The sequence below is a fragment of the Panthera onca genome, chromosome E2 (genome assembly GCF_046562875.1).
Source record: "Panthera onca isolate mPanOnc1 chromosome E2, mPanOnc1 haplotype 2, whole genome shotgun sequence".
Lineage (NCBI taxonomy): Eukaryota > Metazoa > Chordata > Mammalia > Carnivora > Felidae > Panthera > Panthera onca.
This window is the reverse complement of record NC_138353.1, coordinates 42786240-42805217: the sequence shown is the minus strand read 5'-3', so window position 1 is coordinate 42805217 and position 18978 is coordinate 42786240. Positions and strand designations below refer to the sequence as shown.

The following is an 18978-nucleotide window of genomic DNA, read 5'->3' as shown; positions in this document are numbered from 1 at the left end:
GCCTCGTGTTCCTTGATGGGATTCTGCTGCCCCCTTTTGGCCAAAAGCTCACGCTCTTACCGTGCCTTATCCTGCCAGCTTCCTCTGTCTGCAGGCTACCTCATGCTAGCTGCTAGTGAGCCACTCTCAGGACTGGGACCTTTGGGCTTTCTCTAGGTCAACTCCACAGTTCAGCTCCAGCCTGGACCCATAGCTTCCAGGCCCAGGGCACCCCCAAGCATCCAAACTGGACCTCCTCAACAATACCCACTACCCTCTTCCTCTGCTGTTTTGCAACCCCAGTTTCAGTCTCTGGGCTCTCTTCCACCTGAATTTCCAGGGCCAAAACACAGTTGGAATGCAGATAGACCAGGGTCAGGAAGGGCCATAGCCAGAGAGTGCTGGAGCAGAGGGTCAGGAATGCACCAGGCCAGGCCATGTAGGAAAGGCATTTTGCTTTTTTATTTTCTGTAAAACTCTGTAAATAAAATATAAAACCAAGGGATGTGGCAGGACACTGATTTGTGGCAAGTGTGCTGAGCCGAGGCTGGGAGGCACTTGACTGCAGGCACTGACTCTACCAACCCAAGGGCAACAGAAGAATATATTAGATTTTCATTGATAGGAATCTGTGGGGGAGAGGTGTCTGGAGCCAGCCCTCACCCTCCCTGCCAGTGCCTGGTGAGCCCTGAAAGTGAGAGGAAGGGGCACTGGAAGCCAGTGGGTAGGAAATTTAGAATGCTGTGCTGGCCATGCTGCCAGGCCCAAAGATGCGGGGCAGGGCGTCCAGTGATTCCTCCAGCCGTCGATGGGCAGACTGTCCCTCTTCCCCTGTAATGGGTAAGGATGGGGTTAGGAGCGATCCTAGCCCCATCTTGGCCCTCCCATCCGTGACTCCACTCACTCCTACTCCCATCAGTCAAACTGTTATGGAACTCTACTTGACCTGTATCTCCCATCCCCCAGCCTCACCACACTGTTGCAGGCTCTGTCGAGCGGCTTCCCTCACAGCTTCTGTGTCTGTTTGGCACAGGTACACCAGGGGCTCAATGCCCTCAGGAGCCTACCGGGGGAGGGAACATTGAGGTGGGCCCAGTGGAGCAGGTGGGAAAGGCCCACAGCCCAGGGCTGGGGGAACTGGAAGGGGCATGAAGTGCAGGGGTTGGCAGGCATTACCTTGATGCAGCCCAGGGCCAGGCAACCAGCCACTCTTGTCTGTACATCCTCATCCTCGAGTTGGTCCAGGAAGCACAGTAGGGCCTGGGTAAGGGTGGGAGGGCAGACTTAGCCAGACACTGGGAGCCTGGGACCCCAAGCCTTTTCCTCAAGAAGGGCCTGCCTGACTCTCACCCTTTCCCTAAAGACGGGGCCCAGTGACAGGCTCCGGAGCTGGGTGCTGACAGCAGCCATGACCTTGTTGTTGCCATGGACAAGCAGGGAGCTGAGGGCCCGAAGCCCATCCCTTTGCAGTCTCCCCTCAGGAGCCAACCTCAGGGCCTTCAGCACAACAGCTTGGTCATCTGAATTCAAATTCCGCACCAGTAACACTGAAAGAAGAAAGGAGAGTTGGGACAAGGTAGCAGGGCAAGGAACGTTGTGGGGTAGGGTCTTGTATACTCATGTTCTCATCCACACCCACAGAGTCAGGCCACTTTGTGATCAGGGCCTCTGGCTCACCCTCCTCAGCGGTCTCAGTCACATAGGCCTCCATAGAGGGGCTGTCCAAGGCTTCGACATAACTCCAGAACTGGAAGATGGTGAACTGCTCTCCAGGGCCTGTCTGGGGCCTCCTGGGCAGCTTCTGCCCCAGGGCATCCTCCAGGAACTTGACACACACTGTGGGAGGCAGTGCTGCAAGCCTCAGGGTCTGGTGGAGCCAGACCCTTAGAGGGAAGAGTGCTCCCATCCCAGGTTCAGGTCCAGGGGCCCCCCCATCCAAACCCTACCCTTCTGGGTCCTTCCATGCAAAGAAACAAGCCTTCATTATTTCCTCCCACTGCTCAGCTCAGCAGGTCTGTGTAGGCTGACCTGGCTTTTCCTGAGATCCCGTCATTAGGGATCCAACAAAGGAGGTAAGAGGGGGCAGGTAGGCAGCCCACTCACCAGCCTCAGCTAGGCCTGGCTGGCGCAGGGAGAGACGGGCACTGTATTGATTGCAGAAGGTGAGGAGCACTCTCTCTACGGGGCAGATGAAGGGGCTGAGTCCCTCTGTGCACTGGTCCCAGAAGGTGAGGAAGCTGGGCCGAGAGGCTGAGAACTGCACCACTACGAGGAGGTGCAGACAACCATCAGCAACAGAGCAGGCAGGTGGGCAGACAGGCTTGAAGATGGGGCTAGGTAAGGGAGGAGCTTCAGGGCAGACAGAGCCCTTACCTTCCTGGGCAGAGGTGGCAGGGACTTCCCATCGTCTGCTAAGCTCACATACGGCCTCTAGCACTCTGGCTTCCCTCAGCAGCCGCTCCAGGGCCCATGCCTCCTGGCAGCGCAGGGGCCCAAATGTGCCCAGTTTCTGGAGAATAGGGATGGCCTTATCTCAGGATGAAGCTTGGGGAGGGTGGAGCCCAGGGACTACAAGTCCCAGCATGCATGGAGAGGATGGGGGAAGCCAGAGTATGGGAGGTGTTCCACTCAGCAAGAGCCAAATGCTAGAGCCCTGGGGCAGTGGGGAGTGGAAGTCAGAGGAGGCATGGAGGGTCAGTATTGAAGTGCAGGGCTCCCTGGGGTAGGGGATTACAAAAGGAGGGTGTGGAGAATACCACTAGCCTCACCAGCAGGAGGCGGCTGCAGTGGTACAGGTGCTGGACCAAGGCAGCGTCCAGAGCTGGACACTCCGTGCTGAGGGGGCGGGCACTGGGTAAGTCGAGGCTGTCCTCAGCCCCAGGCTCCAGGCTGTTTGGGGGCCTGAGAGAAAAAGGGGGTCAACCACCCCAGGAGCACACATCATCATGTGGTCAACAGTTTATTTTTATTAAGGTCCCCCCCCCAGAATGGAAGAGCAGACGATACACAGACAACAGACAATGGGTAAGTTCACGGAGGACTTCTAGAAGGAGGAAGAGACTACGACCAACAGGTGTTAGTGGGGGTCTCCAGGGTTCGTCTGTCTTTTCCCACCTCCAGCTACAACTTCTGGGACCACCAGGGCCGCCGGGGTTGGGATGGCTGGGAGTAGGGTTGCAGGCGGGATGGTCTATATAATGTGGACTCCAAGGGATTGTGGCCCAAAGGGTTCAGGGCACAGGGCCCTAACCTGGGCAGCAGCAGAGAGAGGACAGGCCAGGCAGGACTCTTAACCAGGAATTGGCAAAGGCCACTCTGGGACAGAGAGCCAAGGGGCTGGGTTCTCGGGGAAAACCTGGGTTGAGACAGAGGGGGTTGGTGCTGAGGGACCCAGGGTGCATGGAGAGGCACCAAAAGGGCTTGTTCATAGGGTAGGTCCAAGGTGAGTCCAAGGGAAAGAGGAGGAGCTGGAGGATCACAAGCTGATGGGGACCAGCAGGAGAGGCAGGCATTGCCTGGACCAGAAGGAGGGAGGTCAGAAGCACTGGGGATACAGATGGGGTTGGAAACAGGCATCAGGGACACATGAGGACTACATGGGGTGAGGGGTGGGGGTGTCAAACACAGATGCACCTGCTGGCAAGTGTATCCCCTCCTGCCACCTCCAGTCTTGCCACTCTCCTTGTGTGCTCTACCTGGCTCCACCTCACCTGTTCCCCTTTCTGGCCTTTCCCCTTCACTTGGCACTCCCCTCACCTCTTCCCCCTCACCTGTCTCCAGGACTATCGATGTCTTCATCTTCATCCTCATTGAGGAAGCTGAAGCTCTCCAGGGCATGCTCCACAGTGATACTAAGGCTGGAGGCCCGGCTGCGAGTGAGGCCTTGTTTCTGCTGGGGTTGGGAAGGGAGTCAGTGCTACCGCCCACTGCCTTGCTGCCCTCCCTGCTGCAGCCCACCTGGCCCTCCTTACCATGAGCAGACTCTCCAGCCGGGTCACCTCCTGCTCTAGGCCCTGCAGCTCAGGGAACTGGCCACGATAGTCATCCAGGGCAGCCATTAGGGCCCCTAGTGCCTCTTCCAGCCTCCTATCCCCAGCCCCTCCAGCTGCTCCTGGAACTGGGGCCTGAGTGGCCACAGCCAGGCTAAGGTCTAAATGCTGGGCCACAGGGGCTACGGGTGAGAGAGGGGGACTTGGACTCTGAAGGTCCGGTTCTGGGGAATCTGGGGATGGACTTGTGAGGGGTTCGCAACTGGAACAGGCAGGACTTGGGTAGGAGGGGCTGGGGGCTACGGGGTCTGCCTGAGTGCAAGGAGTGGAAAATGGGTAGCTACAGGACTGGGTGTTGGTGCCTGGGAGGGTAGGGTCTGCCTTTGCAGAGGAGCTGGGAAGCATGGCATGGTCTAGAAAAGTGGAAGAGCTTACAGTTATAAGGGTGGGGCTTGTGACAGGATGGGTGGGGCTCCTAGTGGTCTGGACTGGGTCCTTAGCCTTGGGGGTAGGACTCGTAGTGGTGTGAGTTGACATCCTGGCTTTGTGAGCAGGGCTTGTACTTGCATGGGTGGGGCTTGTAGTGGCATGGGTGGGGCTTATAGTGGCATGGGTGGGGCTTGCAGTAGTGTGGGCAGGGCTTATAGTGGTTTGGGTGAGGCTTGCAGTGGTATGGGTAGGGCTTGTTGTAGTGTGGATGGGGCTTGTGGTGGTCTGGACTGGGCCTGTAGTATTGGTGGTAGGACCTTCAGTAGTGAGGGTGCAAAGCATTGGCTTGTGGGTGGGACTTGTGGTGGTCTGGACTGGGGCTGTGGCACTGGGAGTAGGGCTTGTAGTGGTGAGGGTAGAGACCATGGGCTTGTGGGTAGAAGCTGTGGTAATATGAGTGAGGCTTGGAGCACTTTGGGTAAGGCTGATGTCATTATAGGTAGATCCTCTGATGGTGTGGGTAGGGCCTGGCAGTTCAAAAGGGCTAGAGTCTGTGATCTTGTGAACCAAATCTAGGTGTGCAGACAAAGCAGGGTCTGTAGATATGTGGGTGGGGCCTGTTGTACTGAGGGTAAGGCTTGTGGCAGAATGGCAAGGGTCCACAGCAGGAGGGACAGGACCAGGTTGCTCCCCATGGGTGGGATCTAGGTGTGCAGGCAGGCTAGGTCCCTGAGCTAAGCATTCTAGGCCCAGAGCCTCCACAGAAGCCTCAGCCAAGGCAGCATCCACACTGGCCTCACTGATGTGGCTCAGAGTCCGGCTATAGGGGGCATGGCCATTGGCCAGGGCAGGGGCCATGATCCGCTCTTCATCCACAGGTGCAGAGGTGGGGGTCTCAGGCCTACGGAAGGTGACTTGAATGGGCAGAGGTTCAGGTTGCTGCACCAGAGGCCTGGGAGCTGAAGAGTGGCGGGCAATGCCTGAAAGCTGGGGGCTGGATGAGTCGTCTGAAGATTCGGATGACAAGGACCATGCCGTCCCATTCTCCAGCTCCTCCTGCCGCCTCAGCATATTCTGGGAGAGAGGAAAGGGTGCTTCAGGACCACCCCAGGGAGCCCCTGGAGGATGGTGGGGCCTAAGCCTGGCCTGTGACTCACATAAAAGGCCTGTTCCCGAAGTGAGGGCGTGTCTGGTGGGCTCTGGCTATAGGTGGAGAAGCGTTTGGTGACTGTGGAGGCCTTGTTGACAGTGGAAGCAGTTGAGGGCTGGTCATCCTTGTCGAAAGGGCTGGGGAGGTAAGAGGCTTTTAGCAGGTGCCACAGGCCCCTTGGTCCTGTCCCCAAGCCACTCAACAACACCAACCTCCATGTGACTTCCAGGCTGAGCTTGATGGTGCCGAGGTCATTGATGTCCACAGCCACAACTTGGGGCAGGGCAGCAAACAGGTCCTTGGTCTCGCAGGAGACACTGCCTACAACCACATGGTTGGCCAGACCCTTCAGTTCTGTCACCTGTAGCCAAGAATGCATCATAAGGTCACAAGGGTATAGGGATCATGAGGTTGTGGGAGATCAGAGGTCTGAATATGCATAGACGTTATGTGATAGTCACAGGGTCATAGGGCTATGACAAGGTTGCAGGGATTGGAATTCTCTGAGTGATGAGGCCATGGAGGATTGAAGCATCCTGGGAGCATGTGGATTGCAGAGGTCTAAGGTCATTGTGGCCATGGGGGTCACAGTCTCATGAGGGTTTAGGGAGTCAAATATTTACAAGATTAAAAGATCATAAGAAAATCACAGAGTTATGAAGGACATGGGGATTACATATTCACAGAGCCATGAAGCCAGCTGGGAGTTACAGGGTAAGGGTCTTAGGGTCATGAGGGGTTCACGGGTCAAGGAGTCACAGGATCATTTGACCTGTGGTCCTGGGCAGACGCATCACCTTGATAGACAGGAATTCCGTGAGCAGAGGAAGAAAGACGGTTTCCTCGCTGTCCCACACCTGCTTTCCGCTACCCTCAATTCGGCCCCGTAGTTTCCAGCGTTGACGCCCATATTTCATGCAGATCTAGGTGAACAGGCAAGATGAGGCAGCCCCTGGTGTTGTGACCCTCTCATTCCAGCCCTTCCTTGCCATTCTCATACCTCATACTGATCCCCCACACACAGCCTGGCGAAGCCAGCCAGCCCTAGGAGTAGAGGAGGAGATGAGCCATGGTGAGGGGTCTCAGGCACACAATCCCCTCTCCCTAGCACCAGTCTGTCCCCATCACTTAGTACCTTTCATCCGGAGATGGAACTCGCCCAGCTGTGCTTCCAGCTCACTCTCCAGCAGACACATGCTCTGGGAGGGGTGGGCAGGGACAAGAGCGGATCAAGAACCAGTCCTCTCTCACCAGCTCTGCTATACCCTGTGCCTCTGCCTTCTGGACACCCATCCCTCACCTCTGTGTACTCGCGATGCCCTCGAGTGGCTTCGGCCAGGCTGTCCCGGGCCTCTCGGCTCCCTGGAGACCCAGTGCTGTAGGCACGGATCATGTTGTAGGCACCATCCCGGAGACGCCGCTGAACACAGTATGCTTCATACAGCTCATCAATCTGGGCAGGTGAGTGGGGTGTTATTGGGGGAATTGAAACTCACTGCTGGGGTTGCTCACCCAGGACCTAGCATCCCCCTATCTCCCACCCGCCTTGTGTGCACACTGCACACATGTGCATGCTGCACATATACCTTGCTGGCATGGAACTCCAACCGTCGCAGGAAGCGTTCAATGGACTTGACTTGCTGAGGGAGAGGTATGTCAGGAGGGGCCGGAGGCCCCAAGCCCTTACCCTCCCCAATGAGCCAAACTCTTCTGTCACCATTCCCTACACACTTACCTTATCCAAGTCATACAGGAAGCCCTGCGGGGGAAGATGAGAGGGGACACTTAGGAGGCATGGGAAGTATTCCAGCAGGGGCACATGTCTACCCAGGCCCATCTAACTCCTCTTTCACAGCCTTCCTCCCCCTCATACCGCAGGCCACAGCCACTCCAGTCAAAGTATGGACTGACCCATCTTCCCTCATGCCTGGCCTTAGGTGCATGTTAGTGACATAGGGTCTGGTCCTCAAGACCCCTCCCATACCCATCCCCCCATCTCTTCCCCTGGGATCCCTTCCCCGGGCCCACTCCCTTTCCTGCAACCCCTAGGAAGAGGTTCCCTCTACCAGGGAACTCCTATTCTTCAAGACCCAGCAGAAGCGTTTCCTGCTCTGGGAAGCCCTGACCTGTTTCCAGAGAAGAACCATGACTCTCTATCAGAATTACTACAATATAGTTTCCTGTCATCACGTCGGGGGGGGGGGGGGGGGGGGGTCTGACCCACCCCACTGAAAGCTCCAATGGGCAGATACTGAGTCCCAGACAGAAAGCGTACAAAACCTGGGGAAGGTGGGGCTGGAAACCTGTCCAGCCTTTCCTGATATCCCGTATTCTAGTCACAACTGGGCTAAATCCAGGGCATCCTTGTCAACCCTTTACTTACCAGCCGGGAATTCCTCTTGGACTCCCTAATCTGTCCCTGGAGTTTCTCCTGTTCCTGCTGGTGCACTTCCAAATAGGCCCTGGGGAAAGGAGTGACTGCAAGAATTAGCTTACCTTTCCAGCCTCCAGCTGCCCAGGGTACAAGCAAGCAGTGGAAAGAAGATAGGAGACTGGGGAAGGCTCCTACTAGCAGGAAGGGGATGAGGGCTTAGGGAGGACTCCTGGGATAAGGCATTGGGAGGCGTTCCTTACGTCAGGCCCTGCTTGAGCGCAGTGTACACCAGGTCCAGCCGCTCAGGCTGTGGGACCTTAGGGGCTGGGTGCGCCACGGAAAACATCCTGGACACTCGGGAGAGCGCTGGGGGCTTCCGTGGGGGCCCCGGGGGACTGAAGGCCGGGAAGCTCCTGGAGAAGAGGCCACACTCAGAAAGGTACGAGAAGGATCCCCAATCCCTCACTGCACACCCAGCTCCAGCCCCGTCACACTCGCTTGACCCCATTAGCCCCGCTCTGCTGCGTACCTGGGGCCCCGCTCCTGGCTGCCGAGGACGCCTGCGAAGGACTGGCTCCTATTGACCCGGGCGCTGAGCAGGCGGCGCTGCGGCCGCACCGACAGGGACATCATGGAATGAGTCCGCGCGGGGCTCCCTGGGGGGTGGCGAGGGCGGGTGTCCAGCGCCAGTCAGGCTTTTGAAGCCCCCTCCGGAGGCCCAGCCTCTGTATCTTAGTCCAGCCGGATACCGCCTGACGCCGGGAGTCCGACAACCCTGCCGGCCCCAGCACTAATGACAGGGCGGCCGGGCGACTCGGCCTCGGACTCAGCGTGGCCTGGGCTCGGCCCCCACTTCCTGCAGAGGTGCAGGCTCCGCCTGTCCCGGGGCAGGAAGGGGGGTCGCGCGGGGACCCCCCTCCCCCGCCCCTGGCTGGGAAGGGGCAGGAAAGGGGCGGGGCGCATGAAGAATGTGCGGAAGCGCTTGTTTACCCGGGGGCGGGGCGGGCTCCCCAGCCCTGCCCCTGACCTCACCCCCTATCTCCGCAACAGTGACCAGGAGCTCCCGCGCTCCAACCCCGCGAGGCTGCGGGAGGTCACCTGGCGAGGTGAACGCTCTGAGCCTAGCGGAGCTGCCCAACAGGCCCGGCAGGCCCGAGGTTGGCTCCCGCGACCCTCCCGCCCCGTGTAAACTGCTCCCCTCCAGCCCCCACCGGGGATGCCAGAGCCCAGCAGCCTGGGGATTCCCAGAGTCGGGGGCAGCGACAAGAAGTGCCCTGCCTCCTCCACTTTCCTGCGGCTCAGGCCTGGAAACTTAGTCATAGATGGACTCCTTCGCCCGCGCCCTTAGCGGGAAGGGATCCTCCGCAGAACCCCCACCCAGATCCGGCGAAACACGTGCCCCTGTCCCCCAGAGTCCAGCCCGCACCCCCTGGGGCCAGCCTCGCAGCCATCGCAGCCTCAGGCCGGGTCCTACCTCTCTTCTTGGCACTCATGGTAGATCCAGGACAGCTCCCCACCCCCTGCGTTTGCCCTCCCACCCCTACGTCCCCACAGGCCCAGGGCCACTAGGTGCTGGTCGAGCTGGGCTCCGCGCTTGCTCCCAGCGACTCTGGCTCGGGCTTCAGCTCCTCCCGGCGCCGCCCCCCGCCCAGTTCCTGCCGCCTGACTCAGCCCGCCGGGATGGGCGGGACCGGCTGGACCACTGGGCGGGGGCACCGCTCAGACTGAGCGGCCTCTGGGAGGGGTACTGGGGGCTCCCTTCGGGGAGGATACTGAAGTGGGTCTTCTCAGGTGGGGTTCGGAGTTTGGGTAAAGGGAATTGAGCCCGGCGGTGAATAAGGAAGGATAAACAGAATGAAGACCCTGAGCGGAGGCTGGATTGGATGCAGTTAGAATAAGGGGCTCGTAGAGTGGCTGTTGAGGGGTATTAGAGGGCTGAGCACACACAAGGCTGGGAGTTGGGGTTCTGAGTATGCAGACTGGAAAGTGGGGCTGAGGGAGTAGAAGGAAGGACTGTGGGTGCCGAGTGGATGGCCTGTGCCAATAGAGGGCAGAGTCAGGCACTGAGCATGAGGGGTCTGGGAAGCTGGGAAGAGAAAGAGGCTAAAAGTGTGGGACTGGACCAAGCTCATATTATGTGTTGCTGCCCCAAGAAGGAAGCAGAGAAGGAACTGGGTTCAGAGTCCCATAGCCCATGCACTACCCCTTCCACAGAGGAGGTGATCATTCTAGGCACATCCTCCCCACCCTCAGGCCCTAGGGAAGAGGATCAGGTCCCAGTGCCCAGCCAGGGCTACCTCTCTGGTAGAAGCTGCATCCTACGGCGAGGCCCCCATCCTTCTGGCCACCGGCTCACATGGCTGAATCCCCTTGGTGTTGGCCCTTTCCCACCCTGAGTATTTTTTCCTTGAGTTTCCCTCATCCACCTCCAGCCTGAATAGAGGCTATCATGCCCAAACTCCAGTGGGCATTGGAAGGGCTGGGTGCTCCCTCAACCCATAAATACTCCTGCTCCTTGTTGCTCAGTTCTGCTTATTTTCTCCCCAAGAGGCTGGAGTGGGCCCAGGGGTCAGCATTTCCAACAAGCCCACCACCCCCCTATAGAATCAGATGCAAGATACCCAAGGACCCCAGTTTGAAATGTGCTATCCTCCTCTCTCTCCTTGAAGACCAGGTGCTCTGCACCCTACACTAGCAACTATGTATTCCTGTGGATTGCACGCCCCACACTGACCTTTCTGCTCCCATCCCAGTCTGCACGCCCCACACTGACCTCCCCCCCCCCCACCGGCTCTGGAGTGCCCCTTTCCTAAATTGCAACCACAATGATGCCAACCTTAAGACTCTCTGCATCACCCCCACCTACACTGTCTTCTACCTGAGACCTCTTGAAACCTCAGCTCATTTATTCAACTATTCACTGAGTGGCAACTCTGTGCCAAACATGTGCCAGTCACTAGAGATACAGCCCGGAATTTCACAGACACCATCCTGCACAGAGCTCACAATTGGCCTCTGCTTCCTTTCTCTCTGCCAGCTCCCTCCCACCTTCTCTTCCCTGCACATCCTTCTCTCCCCTGCACATCCTTCTCTCCCCTGCACATCCTTCTCCCCAGCCTAGATCCACAGGCACCACACTCCATAGCTCACCTGCTGCTAATATGCCTAGCACTCTGTGCTTCTCTCCTACCTGGCAGAAAACAACCCTGGGCGACCCAATGTCCTGCCTTCTCTACACCTGCACACAATGGCAGGAGCCGCCAGAGGTCTTTGCACAGCAGCTGAGCTGGAACCACAGAGCAATTCTCTCAACCTCAGCCAGGTTCTCATTTCCCACCCAGGAAATCCTCACGTGTGGCCCTACTCATCTTTCTTCCTTCTCATAGACAATGAGTGTTTCAGACTTCCTCCGCAAGCCTTAAACAAGTTCAAGTCACTTGCCCATAAAAAACTAAAACAATCCTGGAAACTACCCAAATGCCCATCAGTAGATAATGGAATGCTATACAACAAAAAGAACGAACAGTATACATCTGCACACAAAAATATGGATGAATCCTACAGACATAAAGAAGAAGCAATACCACAAGAGAGGACCTATGTATGGTTCCCTTGATATGAAGTTCAAAAACAGGCAAAACTCATCTATGGTGATAGAAGTCAGAATACTAGTTACCCTTTGGGAGTAGTTACTGGAAGGGGACACAAGAGGGTTTCCAGGGGGCTGGTAATGTTCCATATTTCCTCATCTGGGTTCTATTTCCTGGTCCTAGATGGGTGTATGTTCCCTTGTGAAAATGGATTGAGCTGTACACTTTGGACGCTCACCCTCTCTGTAGATATTTTTAATATAAAGTTGGCTTTAATAACTCCAACAAGAGGGGCGCCTGGGTGGCTCAGTCGGTTAAGCGTCCGACTTCGGCTCAGGTCATGATCTCGCAGTTTGTGAGTTGGAGCGCTGCGTCAGGCTCTGTGCTGACAGCTTGCTCAGAGCCTGGAGCCTGCTTCAGATTCTGTCTCCCTTTCTCTCTGCCCCTCCCCCGCTCACACTCTGTCTCTGTCTCTCTCAAACATAAATACACATTTAAAAAAAAAATTAAAAAAAAAACTCCAACAAGAAATTATTCCTCTGTGGACCCCATTTCTCTTCCCAGTGACCCCATCCATCGCTCCATTTGGCCCTTTCATAATCAAATTTCTCGAAGAGACAGATGTCTACCTTGATTTCCTCTCCACAACTACGCAGTCCTCTACCACCCTGGGCTACCTTCCACACCCACCACTCCCCTGACTGGTCTGGACAAGGTCACCAGTGACCTCCCTGTTGCTGAATCCAGTGTCCAAGGTTTAGTCCTTCTCGTGCTTGATCTCAGTAAAGCTTTTCACTTTGTGGCTCTCTTTCTCTTCTTTGAGCCTTTTCTTTCCTTGAATTTCAAGAGGCAACAACATGCTCCCGGTTTTCCACCTATCTCTCTGGCTGTACATCTTACTTTCCCACAGAAGATCTCATCTTTCTCATCATCCCGGAATTGGCCTCATCCTCCTCACTCTTAGGCTGGGTACATCTCCCACACCTCAATGCCCTCGAAATGTCGCCAGCTTCCTTATCTCTTCCTCACCCAAACAGCTCTTCTGAGCACCAGGCCTATATATCCAACTGCCTGCTTGTTGCCTCCCCAGAAGCTAAGCAACAATGCAGAGTGGGCTATTAGGGGTGTGTTGAATTTGAAGTCCTCAAGCTGGATTCACCAATTTCCTTCTCAAACTTGACTCTTCCCAGTCAACCTCTCTCCACTCAGCCACACGCTCTGGAATCTGTCCCCTCACCTCCATCCCCATAGCTAGAAATTGGGTCCAAACAGTCACCAACTCTCAGCTAGAACCCTAGTGGAGCTTCCCAATCAGCTCTCTGTCTCCACTGTAATCCACAATGATCTATTATTTTTGGTTTGTTTGTTTGTTTGTTTGTTTATGGGTATCCAGCATTATTTTACATGATTGCCTACTTTTTTTTTTTTTTTTTTTTTTGTAAGTAAGCAAGAGTCTCATGCTCTACCGACTGAGCCAGTCTGGTGCACACCCCCCTCCCATTCTTTATTCAATAACAACAGTGCTCTTCTTAAAATTCCAGTCATCTGACAGTGCCAAAAACTGTGATTTGTCAAGTGCTTTCTATAGGCCAAGCACTGTGCTTAATTAACAAACAGCGTCTCATTTAATTCTGGTAACAACCTTATGGGGTCAATCCTATTAGCCCCATCTCACAGATGAGAAACGTGAGGCTAACTAGCTCTGTGACCTTGGGCAAGGCATTTCTTAACCTTTTTGGGCTTCAGATACCCCTCTGTTAAATAAGCGTAACAACAGCAACAACAGCAACTGCCTCACAGGGCTGCTGGGAAGATGAAATGAGATAGTTCTCTTTCTAGGCACTTGTAGGGAGCATCTGGGCAAGTGAAAATTGTATGTGGGGTAGGGAAGTTCGGGTGGACACACTGCCACATTGTAAACACAAAACAAATATTAACTGTTGTTGTTAACAGTTATTTTTTTTTTTTAATTTTTTTTCAACGTTTTTTATTTATTTTTGGGACAGAGAGAGACAGAGCATGAACGGGGGAGGGGCAGAGAGAGAGGGAGACACAGAATCGGAAACAGGCTCCAGGCTCCGAGCCATCAGCCCAGAGCCTGACGCGGGGCTCGAACTCACGGACCGCGAGATCGTGACCTGGCTGAAGTCGGACACTTAACCGGCTGCGCCACCCAGGCGCCCCTGTTGTTAACAGTTATTAATGTGCCCAAGATTACACAGCTGGTAAGTGGTAGAGTCAGGATTCAAATCTAGGCAGTCCAACCACAGGACTCTTAAGTGCTAACATCCCTCTCTTTTGCCTCTTGCAAAACATCCATGGGTGACCCCCTATTCCAGGGATAAAGTCTAGGCTCTCTGACATGACCCCAAATAACCTTCAGGCTCTGTCCCTTCCCTCATATACCTTCTACCACTGATCTACTCAGTCCCCTTCTTCTCTCATGGTCTTTCTGTTCCAGCTACTGTGACCCTTTCTCTTTTTTCTAAAATTTTCTTTTTATTACTATAGTTAATTTTTTTTAATGTTTACTTATTTTTGAGAGAGAGAGAGAGAGAGAGAGAGAGAGAGAGAGAGAGAACACATGAGCAGGGGAGGGACAGAGAGAGAGGGAGAGAGAGAATCCCAAGCAGACTCCACACTGTCAGCAGGCAGCTTGACAAGGAGCTCGAACCCACGAACCATGAGATCATGATCTGAGCTCAGACGCTCAACAAACTGAGCCACCCAGGTGCCCCTGATCCTCTCTCGATACCTACAAGGCTCTTCAGCCTTTCAGCAGCAGCCTCCATTGCTCCTATACCCTCTTCCCATACTGTCAGCCTTACCAATTCCCTCTCCTTTTTCAAGTTTTACCCTACGGGTTCTTCCTCCTCCTGCCCTGGGTTGGTTCCTCCTTTTTAGGCGCCTCATAGCTTCCTTCCTCTGATCCTGGAAGCCACATAGTTCAGTTGTCAGTTCTCCTTTAGCATCTGTCTCCCAACCAGACTGTGAACTCTGGGAGCAGGGGCCTGTTTGCTGGGTTCACTGCTTTGCCCTCTGGGCCCCGCACCAGAGAGATGAGGGAGGGGGCTGAGTATGAGTTCGGAGCTGAGTGAACTGGGCTGCCGGGACACAGGAAGAGCAGATCCTGGGCTGTTGGAGGGATAGATTTCAAGTCTGTGCCTACCCTAACTCCCCTACTCCATTTACAATTTTCTTTGTCCTTCCCCCACTTTATGATTATATCATCAAGTAGAGTTCTGCTCCCTGAGCATAGGGTAGGGTGAGGACCCCTGGGCTTCTGGGACTGAGTGGGTAGACTAGACTCGGAGTAGGCTAACTGTCCCAACAGTTTTCTTTCTCTCTCTAACTAGGGCTCTGCTGCTACCAATTCCCTAGTCCCACCAATGTGTAATTGTTGGTCCACACTCTTGCCAAAATGACCATCAGAATATCCGTCTAAGTGACCATTTCAGGGGGGTGGAGGCAGGGTCTTCCCTGCTGCAGGGGAGAAAAGAAAAATTGCTGAGCTCCTCTGAGCTAAGTAGAGGGCCCACCTTAACTGGTGGGGGGAAGCTGGCCTCATACCAGCCCTGAAGTCTGTTCTGGACGTGGGACAGATCTCAGGTCCCAAAGATTATGGGGCCAGCAGCACAGCCAGCGTCAGGCAGCAAGGAATGGAACCCTGACTGCCTGCATGGCCCCAGATTCCTCCGCCCCCAAAACCCTCTACATGCCAAAAGTGGTGCACTTGTGTGGGACAGGAGGTCCCACCACCTGCACTGCCCAGCTCAGTGGTAGGCCAGGAGGGTCCAGCAGCCTAGCCAGGAGTCCCCGATCTAGCCCCGCCCAGGAGCAGGGCTGCCCCAGACAGAGGTAAACAGACACTAAAAATAGCCTGGGCAAGGGGAGGCTGCAAGGAGAATGGGGTCCCTACTGAACCTGTCCCTGTCTCCATAGCGACTGCCACCAAACCCGGCTGCTGACGTCATGCCGCAGCTGCCGGAGCCGGAGGGAGGGGTGTGCGCGCGGCCTGGGACCCCCCACCCCGGAACCAAGCAGAGACTCCCGGTGGCTTCACTTCCTGCCGGCCCCTTCCCTGGTCAGCTGGTCACATTCCCTGGCTGGAGGCTGGTGGCTGGCGGCGCGCTGGAAGCCGAGTGGCTTCCCCTGGGCCAGGCCTGGAAGGGTCGGGAGTCTCGAGCCTAGCTGCAGTGAGAGGCAGGGGTTGACTGAGCCGCGCCCTCTTCACCTGCCTTTCCACCCAGGGTGGACCCAGCCTGGCCCCCTGCGTGCTCTCCTCACCCCCACTCAAATCCAGGCCTCTATCTCTGGCTGTTGCCTCACAGGACCCAGAACGGGTGGGTGGAAGTGGAAGCTAAGCCAAGCCTCCTTGTCCCACTGGAGTATTTTGTACTTCACTCTCTAATTCTCCTTTTCCACACCCCTTCTGTGCCACAAAGGTGGTAGTGCAATGGCAAGGTTTGAGGTCTTGGTCTAGTTCCCATTTCTCCCTAAATCAGCTGTGTGACCTTGAGAATACTACTTAACCTCTCTGGGCCTCTTTTTCAGCCTCTGCCAGATTGTCATAACCCTCCTCAGAAAGCTGTGCTGGTGCTGAATGCTGCAGGCCCGGGGTGAGGTCCCACAGATGGTGACAGGAGAAACTTTATTGTTATGTTTGTTATATTTAGACTGCACACAGTAGGTGCTCTGCCAGCCAGTCTGGACCTGAATTAGGATTAATCCAGTAGAACTGGCTGGACTGAGGCCTCAACAGGGAGAGGAGGACAGGGGGTGCTGAGGGCAGACAGCCAGATCCCTAGCCTTGGTAGGCAGCTCCTTCCCCCAAACAGTTCTTCAGGGTGCCCAAGCCTGGCTGCTTGCAGAGACCATGCATCAGCCTCCCATTCCCAGGGACAGGGTCTGTTCCCCCACCCGGCCAAGGCGATCAGCTTCAGCCGCTTGGGCAAAGAGCCGGGCCACAGGCCAGGATCGGCCACCTCGGGCCGAGCCCCAAATCCGCTTAGGCCGGCCGGTGTGTCCAGGAAGATTAGCTCATCTCCGAGGCTAGCCTGCAACCCTCGTCGCCCCCTCTCCATTCCCAGCTCATCCTTTCCCCTCCCCGCACCCAGCGAGGACAGCGGGGGCTCCCGGAGAGCGCCCTTGCCAGCGCCCAGACAGGCGTCTTGGGCCCGCCCTCAGGCCCGGCCCACCCTAGAGCCCCGGGGCAAGGGCCGCCTGGGCCTTGCCTTGGGAGGGAAGAAGGCAGCGCGGCGCGCGTCAGGCCCAAAGGCGGCGGCTTTTGTGGGCGTCCTCCGCGCCCGGGGGGAGGGGAGGAACGCGGCCCGGGTCCGGGGGATGGGGCGACGTGGGACCGGGCCGCAGCCGGGGCAGCAGATCCGGGACCGATGCGGAGGCACCCGAACCGCCGCATCCGACCCCCGCCTGGCCCGTGGCCCCCCGAAACGGCGGTGACACTCACATGGCTGCGCTGGGCTGCGCGGACCTCGAGCTCTCCGTGCGCTCGTCCCTTCCCGGCCTGGTCGCGCCGCAGCTGCCGCTGTCCCCGCCGCCGGCGTCCGCCCCTCCCTCCGCCAGTCGCCCGCCGCCCAGTCACCCCGCTCCTCCCCCTCCCGCTGGGCCCCACCCACTGCGCTCGGGAGGCTCCGGGACCCAAGGAGGCGCCCACGGCTCGCTCCGCCCTCTCGGGTAACGGGGCAGGCCAGTGGCCCGCGGGGTCCACCAGCTTGCGGGGAGGCGGGGCCCTGGACGACGCTAGGGCGGTGGGAGTTCTTAGCGCTCGGGATTCGCGGGAATTGGGCAGCTGCTTGCAAAGCCAGTCCCATTCCTTCCCACGCAAATCCCAAAACAGGGTGCGCCGGAGAACCCCGCTTGCCTATCCCCCTTCTCAGAATCTGTGGTCTCCAGAGATCTTTCAGGCCCTCCTATCTATGACCATCCCGGAGCAGCCACTGCTGGGTTGGGTTGGTTGGAGGAAAGAATCAGGGCCAGTTTCGGGGACGGGAACAAGGGGTCCTGAAGCCTAGCCATTGGATACTTGACCGCGCATTCACTACTCACTGGTTACTAGCTCTGGGGAGCCTCAGGCCTTGCTCACAGAGTGCGGGAGGGTCTGGGTACCTGGGCTTGGGGCACATGCTGGCCAAAGGGGGCCAGAGCCAGTCCTTCCCAATAGGGGACTGGAATACTGACTCTCCCCTCCAGTGGGTTGAGGTGGAGCTGAGAGCTCTGGGCCCGTACCGGAAGGGTTTCACCCCGTAGTCCTTTACCTTTAGAGGGAGCACAGACATACCCGGGAGCAGGTTGAGGGACTTTGAGAGGTCTTTGACTATCTGCACCCACAGGGTTGGTCTTAAAAACCCAGAATTAGTGGTAGGGGGTAGAGGCCCTCAGGGACACAGAGGTCCCCTCCCTCACCAGCTCTTCCAAGAGACACACCTCATTCTCTCCCAGTTCTCCCACCTCCCGGCCCCTCCTCTTTGCCTTCCTTTACAGCACACCTTTCTCTACAGTCCTTGAACCTGGGGATTGCTTCCAGGGACTGGGTTCTCTTTATTTCCTCACCACACAACATCATCCAGTCCCAGGGCTTCAATCCATCCACTGCTGAGCGCCCCAAGCATTCCTCCCTACTCAAAGTCCTCTCCTATTCCAGAGCCTCTGGTCAACCTGCCAGATCGCATGACCTTCCCCTGGGGGACTCTTCTTCCTTCATCCTCATATTTGCAAAGCACTGCCCTCCACTCAGGCTCCCACCTGAGCCAGAGACTCAACCTCTCCACAGCTCTCAAAACCGGCACCAGTTAGTCCCTGCCCACCTCCTCTGCAAGGCATCCTCTGACCGCCTTCTCTGAAGATTCTCTTGTTACTTTCTCTTTCCATGTCCTGTGGACTCCTACCTTCATGTCAGTCATCACCACCAGGCAGCATGTAGGCCCATGTGCCTAAACCTGCCTCACTGTGGGTCTCTAAGTTCTGTGGAGGCAGGGATCATGGAAGTCCTCATTACCACTGTCCCTGGCTTGTAGTGGGAATTCAAGAAATATTTGTCAGATGAGCCAGTGAAGGAATGAGTAAATGCATGAACCATGACGTCCCCTCTCCTACTCCCACCTTCATTCAGCCTTCTAGTCCTATTGATCATCCTCCAAGACGTGTTTCAAATTCATTCCCTGCCCGCACCTCACCTCCCACTTCAAGTACTCTGTTTATTAATTAATTCAACAAACCCACTGAGCACTGAGGGCTGGGAACTTGCTGGCTCCTGGGGTGGCGGTGAAATAGAGCTGTGCCTGTGACACTGCTCAGAGCTTTGATGAGGCAGCACTGATTGTAGGGCCTCACCAGAGCACTGTCCAAAGAATTCTTTCTCATTCTAGAATTCTGTAATTCCACTTCCAGAAAATTTCCACTTTTTTTTTCAGTTTTTTTTTTAATGTTTATTTATGAGAGAGCGCAAAC

At 56.3% G+C, this 18978-nt stretch overlaps 1 protein-coding gene across 7 annotated transcripts; it reads right to left on the bottom strand.

The window, feature by feature from the left end:
- Positions 1-419: 419 nt before the first annotated feature.
- RIPOR1 (RHO family interacting cell polarization regulator 1) lies at positions 420-17125 on the bottom strand. 7 transcript variants are annotated; one of them, XM_060650469.2, is made up of 22 exons: positions 16979-17124; positions 8451-8577; positions 8182-8334; positions 7931-8009; positions 7283-7306; positions 7134-7187; positions 6848-7000; positions 6683-6746; positions 6548-6591; positions 6345-6470; positions 5760-5908; positions 5555-5684; positions 3951-5471; positions 3750-3868; positions 2748-2880; positions 2353-2488; positions 2083-2244; positions 1657-1815; positions 1330-1526; positions 1156-1239; positions 952-1042; positions 604-810 (listed from the first exon to the last, which is right to left on the bottom strand). In XM_060650469.2, exons 2-22 carry the CDS (start codon positions 8552-8554, stop codon positions 713-715), a joined length of 3780 nt encoding a protein of 1259 aa, XP_060506452.1. In that variant the 5' UTR covers positions 8555-8577; positions 16979-17124; the 3' UTR covers positions 604-712. The 7 variants fall into 7 exon arrangements, with proteins under 7 accessions (XP_060506450.1, XP_060506449.1, XP_060506454.1 ...); XM_060650468.2 differs by having other exon boundaries at positions 3750-3871; positions 16979-17123; XM_060650472.2 differs by lacking the exon at positions 16979-17124 and adding an exon at positions 9396-9578 and having other exon boundaries at positions 3750-3871.
- Between the last annotated feature and the right edge of the window lie 1853 nt (positions 17126-18978).

Coding starts and splice junctions, on each gene's coding strand:
- RIPOR1 (XM_060650471.2), bottom strand. Junction 8,335..8,450: donor AGCCAGGAGCGGGGCCCCAG/GTACGCAGCAGA, acceptor CCTCTTCTCCAG/GAGCTTCCCGGCCTTCAGTC. Junction 7,188..7,282: donor TCCTGTATGACTTGGATAAG/GTAAGTGTGTAG, acceptor CCTCTCCCTCAG/CAAGTCAAGTCCATTGAACG.